Raw genomic sequence first — 22780 nt, forward strand, 5'->3', positions numbered from 1 at the left:
AAGTTACTGCTCCCGGCAAAGACATAGGCCCAGTCTGATACACAACTTCCTGTAAAACCACAACTTGTTTTTACTTACGTTTTTTTTGTACAAATTAAAAAATGAGATATAATGTGTTAATTAGTGGGGCAGATTTTTTGCCTTTACACAGAGCCAGGCCAGCTTCCGTTTATGCTAAGCTAAAATAACTGGCTGCTGACTGTAGCCTTACATTTAACAAGCAGATATGCAGTGTAGTCTGTTTCCTTAAATGTCTATAGTTTTAACAGGATCAGCTGTACAAGAGCTTTGCCTAAATAAAAAATAACCCAAACTTATGACTAAGTTCAGGAAATACCTGATCAAAGAATAAGTAAAGAAGAATCTGGACAAGTACTTTATGTCAACTTTCAATACTCTACAGATACATCTCATTCAGTATCTAGGCCTGATAAACAGACAGTCAATGATTCAGGGGCAACTCATCCACAGAGAATCGTTGGGTCCTGGATGCGTAACGAGAGGCAGATGGTTTCATAACAACCCTCCTTTATGGGCTGAGCCGTGCTCCTCGAAAGTCCGCTCGCTCCATCTGCCCACTGCTCCTCTTAAAGAAGCCACGGCGAGTGACACTAATGGCTGAGGCTCAACACAAACACATAAAGGAGCACAGTATGCTACGGCCATCCTGATGCTGTTGCGCTACAGTTTCTGGTGGGCTAAAAACAACACTGACAGCTCTGTGTTTTTCAGGCTAATTACATGAATGTCACTAACAATATGGCTGTCACTGCTGTGTCATTATAGTGATGGATTCGCATGCCTGTATCTGTGCCCTAATTGGCAAACACAACACAGTTATTCGAGCCAGATAACATGTGAAGAACAGAGCGGGAGATTAAAGTTTAATACCATTTCCTCAGGATGGTTTTAATGTGGAGTCACTGATTGGTGGCCTGTGCTAAAAACCCCTTAATGCATTCAACCTTGAGGCTCCTCTGCCTTCTGTGCCTCAGTGGATAAAGTCCAAACAATAGAGTCCCCCTCTATAGATATTCATCCCTGGGGCCATGGAAAAAAAGGAGCGAGGAGCGGACACAGGGAACACACCAAGCACTGCACCAGTGTGAGAGGAGGAGCGTGTGCAACCCTGAAATCCTTCCCTGTCTGTTGCAGCTCCTAATTAGGAGTCAGGGGAGGACCTGTGGGTGTGTGTACATACACCAGGAGTCTATTTTTACAGCCAGGAGGGAGAAGAAGAGTGAATTATTTCTACATCAGCAATTAATCTCCACCGAACTTTCATAATTAGGGTCCAGCTCCGGGTCTACCCTGCCAGTTTATTTATAGACAGTAATGTTAAGAAAGCAAGGGGTCTAGACTTGATTACATTTTCAAGGTCAGAGAGCAAGCATGGACACAGGCAAGAATAACAACCATTTCTTGAGATCTATTTATGAGCCCTTGTGTATTTAAGTTCTAATTAATGAGGACTTTAATTAGAGGATTGCCTAATATATTAATAATGACCGTGACAATGACTATTCTTAATTAAATGTTAATCACTGTGCAGTCAGAAAGAAATTGTTATTAAATGAGGATTTAAATTGTATCATGATAGATGTGGATTAATTCAAAGCAATTACTTGTGCTAATTCATTTATATTGGGCGGCACGGTGGTGTGGTGGTTAGCACTCTCGCCTCACAGCAAGAGGGTTGCCGGTTCAATCCCGGGCGTGGGAGCCCTTCTGTGTGGAGTTTGCATGTTCTCCCCGTGTCAGCGTGGGTTCTCTCCGGGCACTCCGGCTTCCTCCCACAGTCCAAAGACAGATTGGGGACTAGGTTAATTAGGTGACTAGGTGACTCTAAATTGTCCATAGGTGTGAATGTGAGCGTGAATGGTTGTCTGTCTCTATGTGTCAGCCCTGCGATAGTCTGGCGACCTGTCCAGGGTGTACCCTGCCTCTCGCCCGATGTAGCTGGGATAGGCTCCAGCCCCCCCGCGACCCTCAAGAGGATGAAGCGGTTAGAAGATGAATGAATGAATGAATGTGGAAGCGTGGTATTAGTCAACTCATAAGACGGTAAATTGTTATGAATGACACACACACACCAGCAGATGTATACACAGAGAAAGACACACACACACACACACACACTGTTGTGTCCTGTCCAGATGGTCGGCCCAGCCAACCACATCAGGGATTTCAGTACCATGGAGAGAGACACGCAGGACCACTGACAAGAAGCCACACAGCTGTCGGCGTCATGAAGAGAACTGTGTCTGTGTGTGTGTGTGTGTGTGTGTGTGGAAATGCGTGTGTGTGTGTGGAAATGCGTGTGTGTGTGTGTGTGTGTGTGTATGTGTGTGTGTGTGTGTGTGTGTGTGTGAGAAAGCAGATTGTGTCTTGCTGCAACATGTCATTCACTTTGTCATTTGTTTGATGAGTCGTAAAGCATGACACGCCACTGTCACCAGTGCTTGAGACCAAGCCAAATATTAAAAAAAAAAAGAAAGAAAAGAAAAAGTGCCGCAGGAACAAAAACAACATCTCAGAATGAATCTCATAAATAATCAGTGAAGAACAGCATCCAGAGCACAACAAATGGAAGAGACATAAGTCAAAAGAAGCATGCGATGTGCCAACTTCCAGTCACAACATGAGTACACACAAGCCGCCAGCAGCCTGAGGTGAGCAGACAAAACACAACACACAAGATTTATTCCTGACTCACTCAATCCCTTTGACAAACACATGTTTGACTGAACTCCACAAGTATGGGGGGGTAAACAGTGCAGCAGAACAGGAAGAAGAAGTTGAGCTTCCACTTCCCATTTGCAACGTTACTGCTGCAGTTGCTCTGAATAAGAACAGCTACAGTGTGTGTCTTAAGGGGTTACTCCAGTCATTTAGTAATGCCTGTCCATAAAGTAAGGGAACTCACAAGAGACATTTTTCAAAAAGCATGGCCAGACTCAAAGCGGTACAGGCCGGGATAAACTGAATTTTAGTCTCTAGTATGGGCCAATTACCAAAAAACACTGGATCCTACATCTCCCATAATGCAACTCAATAGCAATTCAATTCTTTAGGCCGTCGCAGCCTCCTAAAAGCCCACTTACTTCTTTCAAACTCCACACCTCCTCTTTATAATGCAGGCTTTCTGATAAAAATGTAATAAGTTTGTTTTTAAATTTCAAGCCAGAGCTGAGATGACCATGATGACATCACCAGGGTAATTATTTCACACTTTAGAAAGCTCCCTTCCGCACCACAGAAGATATTATACAACCATTTGCTCAGGCTGAGTAGTACTTTTCATGACAGGTAAACTGAACTCCATGTGTAAAATTGGTGGAGTGCCCCTTTAAATTGAAGTTATTAAAGGGACAGTTCACCCAAAAATCAAAAATACACATTTTCCTTTTACCTGTAGTGCTATTTATCAGTCTCAATCTGTTTTGGTGTGAGTTACTGAGTGTTGGAGATACCAGCCGTTGAAGATGTCTGCCTCCTCTCAAACACAATGGGGGGGGGGGGGGGGGTACGTCCTTGGCATGTGGGGGTTATGGCCTTGGCACGTGTCTTATGTCAATCGCTTCCACGTTATTTTGCATCACATGCAAAAGTGAGCGTCTCCAAGCCGGAGACGTGTTGCTCCTCCTCACTTCAAGTCGCTGTCATTAACTTTTAACCTGCAAAGGCGGCAGTGCCACAACATTGTAGGAATTTATGAAAGCCCTTGTGAACATTTCAATAGTTACACTTTAAAACAATATTTATTTGCTATTACTCTATTGAACGACCCCGAAGCATGAGCAAACGGGCTGTGTCACTTCAGATCAAAGAGATACGCCCTGTCACTGTCAGTGCAGGGCTGACAGGGCACGTTGAAACTATTTTCTTTCTACCGAACCACACCTGCCAACAGTATCACTATGCAGAAGGAAGGGTGCATCTACTGCTAGCTCACCTAGCAGCACTGAGCTAGGTAACATTACAGCTCAGCCGAGAAAGATGGTACTAATGTTTACATCTCATGCTTTCACAAGCATGAGCCTCTCGTCCATGAGTAGATGCACACTTCCTTCTGCATGGTGATACGACTGGCAGGTGGTAGAAAGAAAATAGTTCCTATGAAACTGCTCACAACAAGGTCTTTGGATTATCTTGAGTAACCAGCTCTTCATTTCAGGAAAGAGACATTGCTGTCGAGTTTTTCAAGTTTACTTTTTGGTACTTTGAGCAACACCAGCCGAGTGCCATCTAGTTCCATTATATTCAAATGAAGGCAAACATTGCTACAATCTAGACTGATAAACAGCACAAAAATATCTATTTTTGATTTTTCTTAAGCTATCCCTTTAAGAATTGCACAAAACACCAAATCAGAGTGAGGTTAAAGGAAGTGTAATACACAAAGCTCCTTGTCAGTTTAGTATTTAGCATCCTTAAGAAACTGATGTACTTAAAACCCATATCCATGATGAACCACTGAAGCAGGTTTATAGGAAGAGTCGTCCCGGCATATTTCGCCCTTTAACAAGGACACAGAAATGTCCCCATGTGCTTCTCAGCCACAGGGAAAAGTGCCAAGTCAAGAGATCTGTCGTCTATAAAAACACACAAGCACATTTTCACAAGAGGGGAAGCTGGATAATCACAGCCCAGCAAGAATGGAGGTCAGTCACACTGACAAAATTAACAAATAAAACAGACGTAGAAGTAATTACATGATCAAAAACAATTCAGCAACACGTTTAAAATCTGAACTCTGCATGCATACAAAATGTAGTGTATAATGATCACTCAATAATGCATACAATTACTAAAAATAAATATTAAAATGTGTGTGTGTTCATGTGCTTTAAGCCACCAGGAGCCCTCTTGTGAATCAACAGGGATGCTTATCATTGTAATGCCAAGTGCTCAGGCACGCTCTGCTGCGCCATTTAAATCCTTTAGTTTAATTTCCCCTGTTTGTAGAGGGCTCTTCTATTCATGAAATACTGTCTACACAAACATTGAGCTGGCATGATATGAATGTTTTATAGATAGTCAAGAGGGTAACTGTGAATTGCCCTGCTTTCTGTTCCTCCTTCCTGAAATGCTATTTAGCTCAGTGGAGCCTATTATTCCTCTGATAACAATATGCTATTATGCTGACACTCAAGGAAAAAAAAAAAATCTATAATGCAGGATAATAGCTGAAAAACGTCTTAATGTGCTTGGTAGTGGAACATCCCTGCCAGATACAACAAAACCACAATAGCGTCACATCTGTCGCGTTCTCACCGACACAGTGTGTACAGTACATGCTGCGTGAAGCTGAGAGGACTGCCAGGGGACAGGCTGCGTTTAGTTAAAAAGATGTGGCCTGTTAAAGTGATTCAATTTGGCTCAAGTCTGCTCCTGATAAGAAGGATGGCTGGATTATTTCCCAGAATGCCTATCACTTGTGTGTGCTCAGTCTGTGCCTGGCTGAATGGACACTGAAGCGGTAGACAGAGAGGCAGCTGGGCGTAAGATTTGTTGGATCCCAAATGACTTTTTATTTCTTATCCTTTCTCTTCAAATCTATCCACATCATCTCCGTCTGCCACTGCTGCCGGAAATTTTCTGCATCTAAAATAATTATTCAAGATGGAAGTCACAGTATAAAGAGGCACACACTTTTTTTAGTCTTTGTCTTTAAATCAGAAGCTGTGATCAGTGTGAGTAGACAGAAAAACAGCCCAAACACACTGCACAAACTGTACCAGCTGTAGCCTAACTGTGTCATATGTGGCTTTCTCTCTGCTTGGTAATGTGCCCTGCAGGAGATCATGAGCAAGTCAACCACAAAAACACATGGCCTTCCCTTCAGGCCATTCCAGCATACAAATACATATTAAAAAATACATGTGGCCACAGGCACACTCGTCCATGCACTTCACCGGTATTCATCCCCGACTCCTGCCATTTGTTTGGAGAGAGAACAAGAGCCGTCGGGCAGGAATGGAAAATTCAAAAAAAGCAGCGAGTGAGAAGGAGGAGACGAGGGTTTAATGGAAAGTGTCCTCTGAGTGTCCAGACGTCGACAGAAGGAAGGAAGGAAGGAAAGAGAGAAAGAAGACTTTTTATCAATTTATAATGACGTATAACCAAGAAAACAAGAAATCATCACATTTATTTAACACCTGGAACAAAGTTTTCCTTATTGCATAAAAAAAGATGAACTGATAATCAGTGTTTAAAACTCCAGACAACAAACGAGTGTTGTAGTACTCAAGATGAGTTATAGTCTTATGACCACCTTTTAAAGATCTCGTCTCACACTCGGCCACACATTTACTCGGTCTTATCTCAGTCTCAGACAAAGAGGAGACAGAATGTTATTTCAAGACCAGTAAAGACCAAAACTGCCTGTGCAAAAAAGGCGTGTTGACTAAAGATGGTTCAGATGATTTCAGCTCCTCAGCGTTTGTCTTTGTTTGCTCTTAGAAGGAAGCTAGGAAATATGACCACATTACTCCAGCTCTAAAATCCCTACACTAGCTACCTGTCACTCAGAGAATTGATTTCAGAATCCTGCTGCCTGTGTATAAATCACTCTGTGGCTCAGCGCCCAAGTATATCTCTGACATACTTGTGACATATGAACCTTCTAGGACCCTGAGGACGTCTGGGGCTGGCCGACTGACAAGCCCAACAGTTAGAGCAAAACATGGTGAAGCACCGTTTTGTAATCATGCAGTACAAACCTGGAATAACCTCTCAAATGATGTTAAATAAGCCCTGACTCTGACCACTTATAAGTCAAAGCTAAAAATATTCCTTTTTTACACTGCCTACTCCGCCCTGTAATGACTGCAACCTTGTTTTAAAACTCAATCTTTTTTATCTTTGCACCCCTTGTCTGCACTTTTGCTATTCTTAATGGTGTTCTTTTATTGTGAATCGCCTAGTAATTAATTTACCTTTTATATCTTTCTTTTTTTTCTGTATGCTTTTTTATGTTTTTTATTTGATTGCTATGCAAAGCACTTTGAATTGCACTTGTGTTTGAAATGTGCTATACAAATAAAGCTGCCTTGCCTTAGGAAAACAAAGGAAAATTCCCACACATGAAATTCACCTCTGCAGTGCCTTTTGATTATTTTCTCAAGACAGTTCTCATGGCACACACACACACACACACACACACACCTGTATATAGTATAGCAATAAAAGAGGCGAATGAAGAGGAGTCTTCATTTGTTTTCTGTGGGTGATTTTTTTCTTTTGAAATCTGGATCATTCAGATCTATTTGAGGAGTGCCTATTGTTTGCATATTCCACATTTTATCATAGTGCATCATGCAGTTTGGGACCCACACTAATCTGGTTTTGGTCTTGACTTGGTTTCAACCCCTCACAGTCTTGTCTCGCTCTTGATACTCTGATCAGTGAGGCGGCAGTAGCTCAGTCCATAGGGACTTGGGTTGGGAACCGGAGGGTCGCCTGTTCAAGTCCCCGTCCATACCAAATATGGAGTGTGGACTGGTGGCTGGAGAGGTGCCAGTTCACCTCCTGGGTACTGCTGAGGTGCCCTCGAGCAAGGCATCGAACCCCCCAACCGCTCGGGGCGGCTGACCAAGGCAGCCCCCTCACTCTGACATTTCTCCACTTTGTGCATGTATAGGTCCTGTTTGTGCATGTGTGTGTCTTTCAGACCTGTGTGTTAATGACGAAAGAGTGAAAAAATTGAATCCTCTCAGGGGGATTAATAAAGTATTTATATATATATATATATATATATACATATATTACATACATATATGTAAAAAAAAAATTAAAATCTGCTCATGACTTGGTCTCAGTTTAGGTGGTCTTGACTACAACACTGCAACCTTATGTTTTGCTGGCTGTGAATAGTGACTATTTTCATTATCAAATAATCTGCCAGTTGCCATAAAATGTCGTGACATAGTTATATTTGTCTGACTAACATTAAAAACCCAAAGATATTCAGTTTACTACCCTGGAGACAAAGAAAACCAGCATATATTGACATTTGAGAAGCTGAAGCTACTGAATTTTGGATATTTTGCTTTAAATATCACTGAAACAAATAATTGATTCTGGAAATTGTTGCCAGGTAATCTTTGGTTGACTGATTATTTGATGAAGCTATCAACTACTTAGAAATAATAGCATATATAAATAGCCTGGCCATTGTTTTTACATGAGCTAAAAAGGCATAACAGGTTCCAAAGCCCAGTTGAACTCCAAGAAATAGCACTTTACACTCTCAGCCACACATTCTTTAACATTTAATGTCACTGCACCCTCGCTGTTAAGGCCTTTCACCCTAACTCATGGCAGGTTTGCTGCAGCCATATAACAATCTAAGGACACTGCAGCACACATTGGGTACTTTATGTGTCTGATGGTGCAGAGATATGTTTGTGTGTGCAGGTGTGGGACTATGTGGTTGAGTAAATGTGCTGCTGCAATATGGTGAAGCTGTGTCCCAGACATAATCCTCCCTCTCAGGGTACAGCCTGATAAACACAGTGATTCACTGAGGCTAACAAATTCATGGACACTTAATTAACAGAACAAACAAGCGAGACTCAAAGATTTTAGTCATCATGATCCCAGTGGTCTAACATAACAGTGCAAATGGCCTACATTACTTTATCACTAAATTCCTCTGTTCTTGAATTTCTGCTCCTAATCTCTCAAAGGGAACAAATGTTTTTAGCAGAATATTTTTATCCATGCTTGTCCAGAGTCCTTTAAGTGGTCTTCCTCTCCATCATAATCCCTCTAAATGATAACAGACCATTTCCATTATGAGCTTTAACTAAGCACTGTGTCTCCTCACTCAGTCAAGTGTTCAGAGACTTGCCTGGGGTGAAGAGGCAATAATGTAGGGAGTGCGGAAATCAACCCACTCAGTCTCCTCTTTGCTACACACCGCCCTCCCTTCAGTCTTTCATCCCTTTGCTTGACTAAGTGGTAAAAGTATTTCACAAGAGAAGGAGCCAAAGATTAAAGAAAAAAATCATGATGATAGAGAGCGAGCTTGGATGAGTGCGCTAAGAGAATGTCGATGTCATTGAGAAACAGAAAAAGATGGAGGTGTTTGAAAGCTCGCAGGCTGATTGGTATTCGGTGTCGGTGCCAGCAGACGCGCCCAGAGAGGCAGCCAAACGCACACAGAAGAGAGAGACAGAGAGAACGACAGGAGACAGATTCAACTGATAACATTGTCTCCTCTCTCTGTTGTGGGTCTCTGCTGATAAAGAGGACGCAGCCAAGCCAGACAAACACGGACTACAATGGACAGGCTCGTCTGCACACAGTGACCCTCTTGGTATTGACACATGGGGCCTCTGGGTGACTCAGTGCTTTTGTGCAGCCACAGGAGAGCCTCCATGCCCCGGCCCGCAGACCTGTGGGAATCCTTGTGCAGGCTACTAATTCGGTGATGTCATTGGTGGCGCTTCATCAAGCACATGTTAGTCTTTACTATGCTCTCTTCTCTCTGCTTTTGTCTGTTGGACAAAGATGTCTAAGGTTATCAAGGTAGTGCATGAGTCAAGGAAGCATCTATCATTTTTTTAACCCACTGTAGATAAAGCCACACCCACTTTCACGTCACAAAAGTGGGCTCCAAGACGTAAAGGCCCAATGATCAGCTGACAGCCTACTGCTGCCTACACATGGGAAGTCAGGTGTTGGTTCAAAGAGGTGTCTTATAGCCTTTATAGCTGGACACCCTCTGAAACAGCACAGCACGAGTTCATCATCGGCTTTGAAGCCCATCCTTCAAAAAAACCCCCCACTGACGAACTCTACCCACTCCAACTCTTTGCTTAGACGCAGGACACTGGGCTTCAATAACCTTCTACCTCCTTTATGTGTGTGTCTTGTTTATGTGTGTATGCCTCCCTGTTCATCTGTTTTCATTCTTTCAATGGCACTTGCTAGCAGTAGCTCTTGACGACCCTGACGTCTGGCAGCCTGCATTCATCATGCGGAAATGGAATGGATAAATGACAGACACATCAGGGAATCATAAATTACAATAGGATTCATCCTCTGAGAATCATTAATGTCTACAAAATTTGTTGCTAGTTCATTTTGTAGATGTAGATATATTTTACTCAAAGTTTGTATGACTTATTCTCTGGGCTCTATGAATTTTAATCTATATATTTGAATGTATTTAAATTTCAATCTATATATTAGTTGGCATGTTGCTTTATGTATTGTCAAGCTAAATGGTTATTTGATTTTCGGGTTTAGTGCTAGCTTGGCCATCAGCGGCTAATACTATCTCTGAATGGTGGAGTTTAAGGTGAGCCCTCATGTTTGTAGTTTTCCCAAAGTATTCTCATATGAAACTGTTGGCAAATCGCATGTGTTACATCCAAACCTCCTTTCCTTCTGTGTTAAAAAAAATCTAAAATAAGTCCAGATGTTTGATTTAAACGCAGATGGCCTGTTTCTGATCTCTTTCTCTGGTGCCTCCATCTTTGTTTTGATGAGCTTCCTGAGACCTCTGCTGACCTCACCAGGAACAAAAAAAAAAATCAGTGCTGTCTAGTGGACTGAAAAAGCAATTCATTGTATTATTCCAGTAACAAAAGTTGTATTAAACTAGGGGTGAGTATTGGCAAGGACCTCATGATAAGATACGTATCACGATACTTGGGTCACGATACAATAGTATCGCGATATGATATCACGATATATTGTGATATCATATCATGATATATACAGATATTCTACATAGTTAACTTAAAAATGAAAAATAGAGATGATAACACAAGTTGCAGTATATGTACATCAGATGATATTGATCATCCAGAGGACAAATTGAGTCGAAACTATTTGATTCAAAACAACCTTTGCATTTTATTGTTAAAATTTATGCAAATCTTTTTCACTGAAAAAATGTGGTGTTACAGACTGCAATTGAAATCATAAAAAAAGCATCACCCCTAGAGCCATGCCACCAAAATGGCAAACATTTTCAGAATAATGGCAAAATGAATATATGTGAGGAATCAAGAGTCCTGGGAAATTGTAATGGCAGTTTTCCCTGTTTTTTTTTGTTTTTTTTTTTGCATTTTATAGACTAAACAATTATTGATAAATAAATGAAATAACGGACAGATTAAGTGATGGTGAAAATAACCACTCTGCAGATCATACAACAAAAACAACAGCCACCTTGGTCACATTCATTTTCAGGCCTGTTACGTTCTTTTGTCTGCATTTTCCAAGTCTTCTAAAGGTAGACCCACAACAACATCCAGGCTTTGTCCTCTTAGTTCTTTCAGTATCATGACCTCACTTAACATCAGCTCTCTTGTGATGGAGGATAGGGTTAATTAAATGGGTTAACTGGGCAATGATTTAATACCTGTCTAACCCGATACATCCCCTAGCAGCGGTCAAGTGACAGAGACATATACCCTGACCCTGATTCTCCGTCACACACCCATTTTAAGTGCATGTTTGGGTGTGCATGTGCTCATGCATGCCAGTGAGTATGTGCACTGTAATTGTGATGTGGGCGATAGGCAGGAACTTCAGAGGATCATGCTCGTCCTTGCTCTACATCGTCGCTGCATGGCCTCTGGTCATTTAGATGGGAGGCTTCTCTTTCTCCGGCATGCAGAGCTGATAAGCATGAAAGAAGACTGGAGATGATTTTAAATTGCCCTGTCTAGACAAAAAAAGCCAGAATAACTGGAGTCAGTGATGCTTTTAGGTACTGATTTGTTAAAAAAAAAAAAAAGAAAAAAAAGTGTAAACTACAGAAATAAATAAAGGAAGCATATGGCACAACCACAGTTCTTAAAATTCACACAAGGAAGACCTTTGAGCTGCAAAAGCAAAAGTTTTCCTTGTGAGAGGACGGGCTGCTTTTTTGCTATGCTTTCAGAGTTTGCAGCACACACAGCTAAAGTAGACGACTAATCAATACAGCAGCCTGCAGGCAGGGGAGTCCTGTTCCTTCTTGCCTCTTCCCAACTACTGTATTTCACTGCAGCAAAAAGGAGCTTTCTGAAAAACATAATCTATGCGGGGCAGGGCGGGCCCGAAGTGTCTCTGCAGAGAGAATGGCTTCATTAAATACTGTTCTCCGAGGATCGTGAGATTTTAGAAAAGAATAACAGTCTGAATTAAATAACTGCTTGAAATCATGTGGTCTTTTTGAGTTCTGTTGATTAAACACAGCTACCAGCTCCCACTGTCTCTCTTCCTCTTTTCTGCATCAAGTCGACACCACCATAAAAAGCTGAAACAACAAAGAGACGCGACTGATGGGCTGGAGTCACTCACCACCACCACCACTCTATCCCGCTGCCCCTCCCTCTTTAGTCTCAATCACAACATCCGCAGTCAGACACCCCCACCTCTCCTGCTACACATACAGACACATGAGAGAAAACAACAAAAGGAAAAGCCATACACACATGCAGGAAAAGCGGCCCTGATGTGTGACTCAACTACAAAGACAAATGACCTTCCCTTCAGGTCCTGACAAAACACACATATCCACCACCCTGTATAAAACACCAGGGGCCAAACACAAGGGCAGACAGGTCCTTATCTATATGCTCAACTGCATCCCTGAGCCTGTTGCTGAGGTCAAAGGTCAGCACCACCACACCTGCAGAGCATTGTTTCTCTCTCCAAACACCAACGTCATTCAAACTGAAGGAACAATACTATTAGTGGCTTTACTTCAGATAACCACAATGACTTTAAAAGACAGCGTTCTTGAGTGGGCTGAACATTTCTTAAATTACTTAAGTGTTGCTAAACCTATTTTGGCTTCATTTCCCTGGCTGACTGCCACCCAGCAGACACCACACGCTGCCAAACACAGCTTCATCCCTAATAAAAGCTTTGTAAGTGACCGATTCAACAGCTGTTCTGTATGATCCACTTTGAAGGAAATTACACTGAATTTGTCAGATGTGTTTCACCAACATGAACTGATTTCCACAATGCACGCTACAGTACGTATTTTTACTGCACAGAGCAGAAATCAATGCATAATTCCCACTTCACTCCAGGGAGGGATCACAGGGGAGGATGAGGAGGGGGCAGCGCTACAGGAGATGAGGAGGGGGATGGTGTAAAGCACAGAACTAAAAGAAAGGAGCAACACCAGCTCATAAGATATTGATTCACTCCCTCCATCCATGTTTACTGCGCCCCCTCGAACCCCAGCCGATGTATAAGAGGAGCTAGCAGGAGATGGAGAAGGAGAGGGGAGAGAGCCCTGTAATGTATCCTTTCTCCTCACCCAGGACAGATTGATTTACAACCACAGCTGCTCTCTTTTGCGAATTGTTGTCCCTGAATTGGAGGCAGAGTCGAACACACCAGGGTGTACTGAGCAGTTTTTAAAAAGTTAATAAATATTAAGAAGTATTCAGGTTTTGCTAAACCTTTTATTCAATGTTAATTCACCACCTTAAAAGAAAAAAAAAAAGCCAGATGGGTCCTGCTTAACGCTGAACGTTAACTGTGCTCTTTCAAGAGTCATGTCTGCTTCAGCAGTGATGCAGCTGTTGAGTTGTTGAGGAGAATATGCTAAACATCTCTGGAAATGTAACTCCTCATCTCTAACATATTCTAGCTGTTTCTTGCTGTATGAGACGCAGAAGGTTTGACAACCAGTGTGACCTTGGCAGGTCCTTCACTCAATTTCATAATTCACACTGAAGGCGGTCAAGTCAATCCACAGTTTAACACCCTCACTGGTGCCTGATGGCCAAGCAGTCAGATAGTTACCGTGAAGAAAATCCCAGAGGGACTGGGTTGACAGCAAATCAATCATCTGCAGGATAGTCAAAGTGTGTTGTTACTATTTGTGAATTTGACAGCTGACCCTTGGGAATAATGCACTTCTATAACACACTTTGCACAATGACAATTTGCCTGTGCACCAGGACCAGACCAGGCTTTCAGAAAGCAAACAATTGCATTGTTACCTGGTTCTAATTTTGTAAAAATAACCATTATATTATGTTTGTGTTGTTGACATCATCTTGAAATATTGCCCTGGCTAAGGACCTTTTGGGTATATGCTTTTAAGAGTCGTATGAAAAGATCGATACCACTGTAAACATGAAGCCAGAGGCAGCAGGGGTTAGCCTAGCTTAGCATTAATACTGGACAACTTGCTTGCATTCCCAGGTCATCAAATACATACGCTTTGTCATGCCCCTCAGCGTCTCACAGTGATGCACAGGGCACCCTTAGCATATCTAGCAAGTATGTGAGACACACCTGAAACACATTGTAATATGTGGTTAATGTTGTGAAATGGTTTTGGTTAGGTTTAGGCAACAAAACTACTTGGTTATGTCTAGAAAAAAGATCATGTTTGGCTTAAAATAAGTTTGTTACGTAACGAAACGTGACATACATACTTCACGGTACGTAGACTGCATAACTATACGTTAATACAACATCGACCTTTGGTTTCACATGGGATGTAGATACGTAAGTGATCAGAGTAAACTGGAAGCCAGGTGCGTCTCAAGAAGACACCAAACTTTGCCTTTGGTGTCAATGTTACACACAGAGGGGCACAGCTAAAGCATCAATATTTGACACTCTGGGAATGAAAAAGGGCTGAACTGGAAGCAGGGACAAACAGCTAGCCTAACTAAGGGTACTTTAAATGTGCCACAACCTAGTTTGTTGTATAAGTTACTCCAGGAAGTCACTACTTCTGGCTGGGAAATAGACTTCACCCTGAGCTAAGCTAAGCTAAGCTAAGATAAGCTAGGCTAAAGTATGACTGGCTAAGCTAAAATAAGCTAAGGTAACCAGCTGCTGGCTTCAAATAGAGAGTGGAATTAATCTTCTAAAGTGCCATCGACTACAAGAACAATACCTATAACAATAGCTACAAATATATCCTCATAAAAATTGTTCTGACAAGTAGACTATAATGATAATGACAGTGGCGAATCATATTGTTGGGATTGCTTTTACGTTGCTTTGATGACAGAAAGAAACACTGACAGCCAATCAAAATCACAAAAAAACAGATAATGCAAACAGTTCAAGAGGGACATCTGACAATCAGGCTCACTCTCATAAACAGTGGTAGGCCTTAGTGTTTCGTTACTATTATGAATAGAGATGCTAAGCTTCCTGCACAGCTGGAGCAAGCAGCGTCTGCTTGGCGCCTCTTTGGCACCACCATTTACAGAACATTATCGTTCATCAGCATGGATGCTCAGATCGTTATAGTTATTGTTATGGTTGTTGTTCTTGGTTTGGACGGCCCTTCACTTTCAGCAAGACAGTGTATAAACGATTTTCCAAAAATGCAAACTCTTCCTTCAAAATAAATCGACACAAATTACAACAACGTCTGTAAAACAACTCAGTTTGAGGGATTATTTCCTGTCACTGTCAAGTGATTGAGCATAAGCAGAGCATAACAAAATGCGTACATTGATATTAAAGCACTCAACTGAGGAAAATAATAATGCTGGATGTTACACTAAAATACATACAAAGTACCTGAAGCACTATGGATGATAGCATTTTTTTTGGCAATGATAGTCCTACTTCTATTTCAGGGTGGGGTATGAGTGCTAATATCAACAGTGCAAGCAGACTATATATATACAACTAGATATATACAACTAGCTGTATCACAGAGGTTTATGGGACACATAATTCTTTCAAAAGGCATAAAATACTAAGTGAAATTTTGTAAAAACAAACAAACAAACAAACAAACAAACAAAAAAAAACGTGCTAGCTATCAAAAAGCCAATTCGGCCCAAATAAAGATCCAAGTCTCATGACCTGGGTCAGGTTTTGATAATTCTTCTATGTTAAAGTGAGAAAGTATGATTAAGTAATATGGGTCCAAAGAAGGATGAGTTCCAGCACTGCAACAATTCCCCATGTTGTGTACGTGGAAATTAATCAAAGTTGGGAGTTTTCGTGACTATTGTGACAATCAGAAACGTCACAGCACACTGTATTTCCCGCAATGGCTATCTACAGCAATTTCTGGTAACAAACCCTGTGAGTCATGAATGCTGAATGCGTGCAGACTCTACCAAGAATAGCGTAAAAGAGAGGGCTGACTACACAGCTGCAAGGGACCTCAAAACACCGTCTAGAAGCTGAAGATTTCATGCTGACCTGATGAATCATGACTGAATCTTTCTTTTCAGGTATTTCAAATTACCATGTGCAGAACTTGATGAAAATCTCTTTTGGCATATTTTAGCCTGGAGCCCTGCGAACAGAACTGACCTGTGAACTGCCTGTTCCCGACCTATCACAAATGTCAATCCTTCTGCAGATTGAAAGGGATGAGCGGATGAGTTATGACAGGAGCTGAAAATGACTAACTTCTTTTTCACGCTCCTCTAGACCTATTGGATTTGTTCCTTTGTATGGGAGACTCAATAGACTTATTAATTAGAGAGACCAAGAGATTAGAGACTATTAGAGACTAACTAATTAGTGAGTATGGGTTCATTTTCAGAAAATAATCTAATGATTTAATTGAACAAAAGAAATAATCCTGGCGTACAATGGCTGCTCTACCATTGCTCTCAATCCACAGATAATTTCAAGTCTTGACACTGTGATGAAACATCACTGTAAGCCATATGAACACGCTGCTCTTCCCGCTCTGCAGTGGCGGCATCCTCCTCCTTCCGCCTCTTACTGTGTGTCCTATCTGAGGATGATCTGCCCGGAGACAGCACTAACAAGCCGGAACCACGGGGTAATGGTGTCTCCGTCACTGCTTAGGCAGCTATCCAGAGACATACAGTACATTCACACACAGGGATACAAGAAATGAGAGAGTGATGGAGCCTGCAGGCGGAGAGAAAGAGAGAGGGAGTGACGGGGAGGGAGGCTGAGTCAAAGAGCAGGGTGAAGGGAAAATATATATAGGAGGGGAGAGGACACCACAGAGCCAGAAAATTCTTCTGCTTTCAAAACCAAAACACGTTGTTAGCATCCAATTTCTGCTGGGGCCCTGCAGACAGCAAAGATATGCATGCAGATTCTCCTGAAGGATGTGCTGTGCAAATAATAACTCTGGTGAAGAGCACCAGCTTTAACTTTACTTGCAGAGATCAGCAGGAAACCACCTCATGTCAAGGCAATTTAGTTTGCAGTTTTTTTCTCATCTTCCATGAAATGAGGAGCTCTTACAAAATTATTCTGCAACTATTTTATCAATAAATCCACATTTCTGAGGTCATTTTTCAAGCGAGAATGCCAGAAATTCAAGTAGGACAACTTGCAGGGGGGTAACCTCTTTTGGTTATGGCCTGCTGGTCAAACAATATAATCCATTATCTCTAACTGCTCATCCTATTCAAGGTTGTGGGAGGGCTGGAGCCCATCCCAAGGAACACTGAGCAAAGGCAAGACATCAGACAACCAGACAACCCTTAACACGTACAGGCAATTTAGAGTCAAAAATTAACCTAGCGTGCATGTTTTTGGACTGTGGGAGGAAGCCAGAGAACCCGGAGAAATCCCACACAGACATGGGGAGAACATGCAAACTCCACAACCCAAGCTAGGGTGTGATGCAGCAGTGCACCACTGTGCCACCCTCAAACTAGTAGCTTACTGGAAAATATCCCCCAGGGTTCTGGGAAATTATCAGAGGAGAAAATAATAATTATAAGAAACAATAATTAAATTTTTCGTCAGTCACAACCCAGATTCCCACCGGAGGATGTTGGTCTGTTTGTTCCACTCATCACTGCCTTGTGTTGTCTGCCATTGTGGCTAATATTAAATAAAGCCACGTGTGTGTGTGTGTGTGTGTGTGTGTGTGTGTGTCCATGAGTGTGGTAAAAGCAATGTTGATCCAGTCAGTTGTTCTGCACCACCTGGGACTTGGACTGAGGGCAAACAACCAGTACACGCAGAACGTATGTGTCACCACAGAACATATGCAAACACAGCAGGAACATGCATGCAAATGTGGCCAGCTTGCACACACACCTGCACACACAGTGGCATAAACAAGTCAATGAAATATACATGCAGCAGTCTGTTGTATATAACTATATATATTGAGTATAACTTAATATTTGGTGGGACACTCTGAATATTTTTGAAAAACCAACAGTGACTGGATGAAACAGACGATATAATCTATTCTCCAATAAAAGTATAAGAAGGTTGTTGAGGCCGTGTGATGGATTTTTGGTCTTTCATAAGAATAACCAACATTTATTCAGAGATACTTGGTCCACTCAGTCCCAGAAGCAATTTCAATTTCCATTTGCAGTTTCCATGCATCTTTATAATGCACCTCTCCCGAGTATGGCGGGACAAGACGTGATGTTATTGTAGTGGCAGGTTTTCACTCGGCCATTCGGCTTCATATTCATAAAAGTGCGACAGACAGATAGGAAGCAGGACGTGTTTTTCTGTGGAAGTAATATCACCTCCGGAAAATGTTCCCTCTCTGAGGCGAGAGCAAGGACAGAGAGACAGACGGACAGACGGGCAGACAGGCAGGTGGGGAAGCAGCGCACACAGTGGGTGCAGATGTTAACGGATGACAGATCACAACAAAGAGCACTGTGACGGCAGACTTACAGCTGACATTTTCAGAGCTATGACAATTAAAGTTTTACAACACATCATACTTCATCATACTCCCCCCGTTCCCTCTACTACACAGCCAAAATGTTTTATCTCTCTGCATCTTTCTCTTCTCTGCCTCATCATATTTTCCCTCATCATCTGCCACATCACCCAATAATCCATAAGTGTGAGATATCAGCTGGACAGTGCTCTGCTGCCGGCTGTAACAGGCTGTCTCTTTATTTCAACATGCTGCTGCGAGCAGCACAAAGATCATTCTGATTCTGCATGCAAGTCAAAACAAAGAGCTCAACTAGTCAAGCGATGGAACAAAAGGGCACGAGGAAGAAAGTGGGAGATGTAAATATATAACCATGCATGCATAATGTAGCATGGTGAGTGCTGTTAGCTACACAGGCTCAGCATGTGACGCTATGTTTTTTTTTAATTTGGCAATATATACAATGAGCCAGCTGTGCTAGAAACACCCACTGATGTTGAGTCTGATGTTGCATCTCTGACATGACTTACAGACTTACAATGGGAAGAATCTTTTCCCATATTTTGTCATGCAAAGATTTTGGATACAATTTTCAAAAGTCACACTATGGAGTAAATGTAGATTTCTCATATTACTGCTCTTCATTTTCCTATTAGCCACATGTATGGTAGAGCCAATAAAAATCTTGACAGTTTAAGACGAGGACTTAACTAACTTAGGTAAAAAAAGATTTAATGAGGGCAAATACTTCCTCCGTCAGACAGCGCACTTGCTTGGACCACATCCATCTTCAAACTCAGCCTTCATATTGGTATTAACTACCCACCTGTTAAGTTTCATGACTGCGTCTTGCAAAGTTGTGACACTGGCACGGCGACAAAAACTGTCCACTGACAGACAGAAGATAAATTTTATCAGTGGATCTAATTTTTAAAGTACCCGGCAACAATGGCTGCCAGATAAATATACTGAAAATGTAGTGCAGTGATGCTCTATAGTGCCATAAAATGGAGATACACAAGTAAAGCATCTCAAACTTTACTTACTTTCCACCACTGTCTAGCACAGTGGTTCCCAACTGGTGGGTGCCAGCCCAAAAGTGGGTCACAGGCCCATTCTGAATGGACCGCAATTGACTTGCGAATTTGTCTTTAAAAACACACTTTATTTTGAAGTACAATCAATTTCTGGCACAGAGCTTTTATTTTGAAGTGACATTTCCTGCTTTAGAGTGAGTGACTAACGGATGGCTATTAAAGAGTGACAGTGAACTAGCTCGACAACATGGCAAATCACAAGTATGAGACTGAATATATCAAACTACATGAAGCGGCGATTGTCCCTTCTCTACTTCCTACCCCCCTACTTCCAAGCCCTTGCTCGGACCACACCTATTTTTGAGCTTGACCTTTATTTATTTATTTATTTATTTATTTATTTTTTTAAGGGCTTTTTGCCTTTAATGACAGGACAGTTAGTGAAAGGGGGAGACAGAGAGAGAGTGGGGACTGACATGCAGCAATGGGCCGCGAGCTGGATTCGAACCCATGGCTGCTGCAGGGAGGCAATGCCTCTGTACATGGGGCGCTGGCACTATCCACTACGCTACTGACGCCCTGAACTTGACCTTTATTTTGATTCCAACTACACACCTATAATATTTTGTAAGTGCATCTTGCACTGTTGTGAAATTCTTTCCACAAACAGTCAGACAGAGAGACAAAAACACCTGGCCAAATACTCAAAACCGCTATGATGAGTGTCACCTGGACCATATTTCACGACGATGACACACACACACACACACACACACACACACAGACTAACAAGGTGAAAACAATACCAGCTGTCATGATGTTGTCAGGCTGGTAATGACTGCTCTCTTTCTTGATTAAATTCATTTTGCTTTTATAACTTGAAAATCATACATTTTCAGTCCCTTGCTTAGAAGAACAAACAGTTTGTATGCAGTATGCTTTATTTCTCAAGCATTTTTCTTGTGCCTGAGCGACTTTTATCTTATGCAAAACTGTCTGGTGTTCACATGATTAGAGATGACACTGTACACATAATGATGAGATTAAAAGTTGATGAAACCTGGCAGCAGAGAGCAAATGTTCCTTCTCACTCACTCACTCACTCACTCACTCACTCACTCACACACATACACACACACATGCACAAAAATATAGCCTTCATCTCCTTCTCTTGGCCCTGTGGCTCTGTAGCATCTCCATAAGTGACCTTGAGCTGTGAGCCCTGTCAGCATCCACCTTGCATGTATGCATTAATAACTGAATGTATAAACAAAGCCAGTATTCATTAGTCAGACTGGATCACACAGCACTTTTCTCCACTTCTACTAATCTTTGATATGTGGACTTTTAAAGTTGTCAACCCCAGACTTACAGTTAACACAGGAGTAAATGTGTGTTTAATCTAAAAACCTCCATCCTCATAGTTAGTATCAACGTCCGTCTATCTTGGAAATCCTCATCTTGACATTTAAATCAGTGGACAACTCAGCCACTGCACAAACTGTAGTGGACAACTCTGAAGATCCAATTACTGAGGGATTTCTGAGAAGAAAAAAAAAAATCTTGGCACACTACCAAAGGGTCCCAGCAGAGTTGGCTCAAAGTAATGACTGTTGCTATGCACACACAGGGAAGGAATCCTGAAACAATGAAACACAATGGTGTAGGAGGTGGAGTGGGGTGTTACTGTGCTCCTGCAGAGTCCTGAGCTTGCAATGTCCAGTGCTGCTGCCTATAGATTCACCGCACAGAAACAGCATCAATTATTCACTTTTTTTTGTAGATGATAACTTATTCATACAGGAGGAACCCTGCAGCATTATGGGAGCAGGCTCATATAGGTGCCTCAGCTAAATTAAATTTAAATATATTAAACTATGTCTGTTTTTTCTGGGGACCACATACCGACCCCTGCTGGTCCCACTCCCCAGTCCGACTGGGTGTGTATAAACACAACAAACAAGCTATCAGTGATAACAGCCTTAGGTGGACTCCTGCTGAGAGGATGCTGCTGATCACACACACCTGCCCGCAGTGCGCCTGCCTCACCACGGTGTCCAAAAGCAACAGCATCCTCCTCCTCTTCCTCCTCTTACCTCCTGTAATTGCTCCAACTCCTTCCTGAGAGTCTCCTGCTCGATCTCCAGGTCTGCATACTTCTGCTTCAGCGCCTGGTTCTCCTCCAGGACGACGAGACCGCACTCCGCAGCCCGGATCTTCTCCCGGTTCGCCTCGGCCAGCTCCTGGGTGAGCCGCTCCACCTCGGCCCGGTACTGATCCACCGATTCCCCGCATACTCCATCCGCGGCCATCGCCCCTCTCTCTCTGTCTCCTCTGGCTGTCCCCCTGTCGGTCTGCGGTTGCCCCCTTGTCTCTCCACCGCTTTGGACAGAGCCACAGAGGCGGGCGGAGGCTGAGAGATGCTGAATATCCGCCCCCCTCTCCTGAGAGAGCCACAGCAGGCAGGCAGGCAGTGGAAACACTAAATTAATACACAAATACTTATATTCTCCTCTGCAACATCATCCAACAGCAGGTTATTGTCATTAAACGTCCATATCGGCTGGTAAATGGAGCCCTGCGATTTAAAACCAGGTCAGAGTCTTCAGTGTGACACTCAGCAAAACACAGAGCAGCATTTCTGCTTATTCATGGGTGCAAGGGCGCCACCTGTCCTCTGCTGCCAGACATAGCATCCACATCCTTGTTTTCAATAGCAGGAAACCTGCATCAGTTCAAGATAAATGGTGCTTTCAGTATTTACACTTCACAATATGTGGTTATGCACTAGTTATGGCTGACACCACTGTAGTGTATTTATTATAAATCGCATTTGTCAAGAAAATTTAGTAGGGCTTTATCTTTTTAAAGTGGGAGATGTAAATATATAACCATGCATGCATAATGCAACATGGGAAGTGCTGCCAGCCACAAAGGCTCAGCATGTTTTTTTAATTTGGTAATATATACAATGAGCCAGCTGTGTAGACGAGTCCAATGCTGTATCTTTGACGTGACTTACAGACTTAAAATGGGAACTAATTGCTTCCCATATTTTTTCATATAAAGATTTTGGATACTTTTTTAAAATTCATTTTTTGGCCATATTTCTGATGTTAATTTCCCTAGTAGCTACAATTTGACATCTGTGCAA

General features: G+C 42.2%; 1 protein-coding gene across 4 annotated transcripts in view; it reads right to left on the bottom strand.

Annotated features, from left to right (window-relative positions):
* Positions 1-22235, bottom strand: part of bicd1a (bicaudal D homolog 1a) — a 43135-nt gene extending 20900 nt beyond the window's left edge. For all 4 annotated transcript variants that reach the window (XM_049575203.1, XM_049575202.1, XM_049575205.1 and 1 more), the window contains exon 1: positions 21723-22235. In XM_049575203.1, coding sequence (XP_049431160.1) covers positions 21723-21938 — 216 coding nt within the window. In that variant the 5' untranslated portion in view covers positions 21939-22235. The remainder of the gene's footprint in view (positions 1-21722) is intronic.
* Positions 22236-22780: the final 545 nt, after the last annotated feature.

The sequence above is a fragment of the Epinephelus fuscoguttatus genome, linkage group LG4 (assembly GCF_011397635.1).
Source record: "Epinephelus fuscoguttatus linkage group LG4, E.fuscoguttatus.final_Chr_v1".
Classification (NCBI taxonomy): Eukaryota; Metazoa; Chordata; class Actinopteri; order Perciformes; family Serranidae; genus Epinephelus; species Epinephelus fuscoguttatus.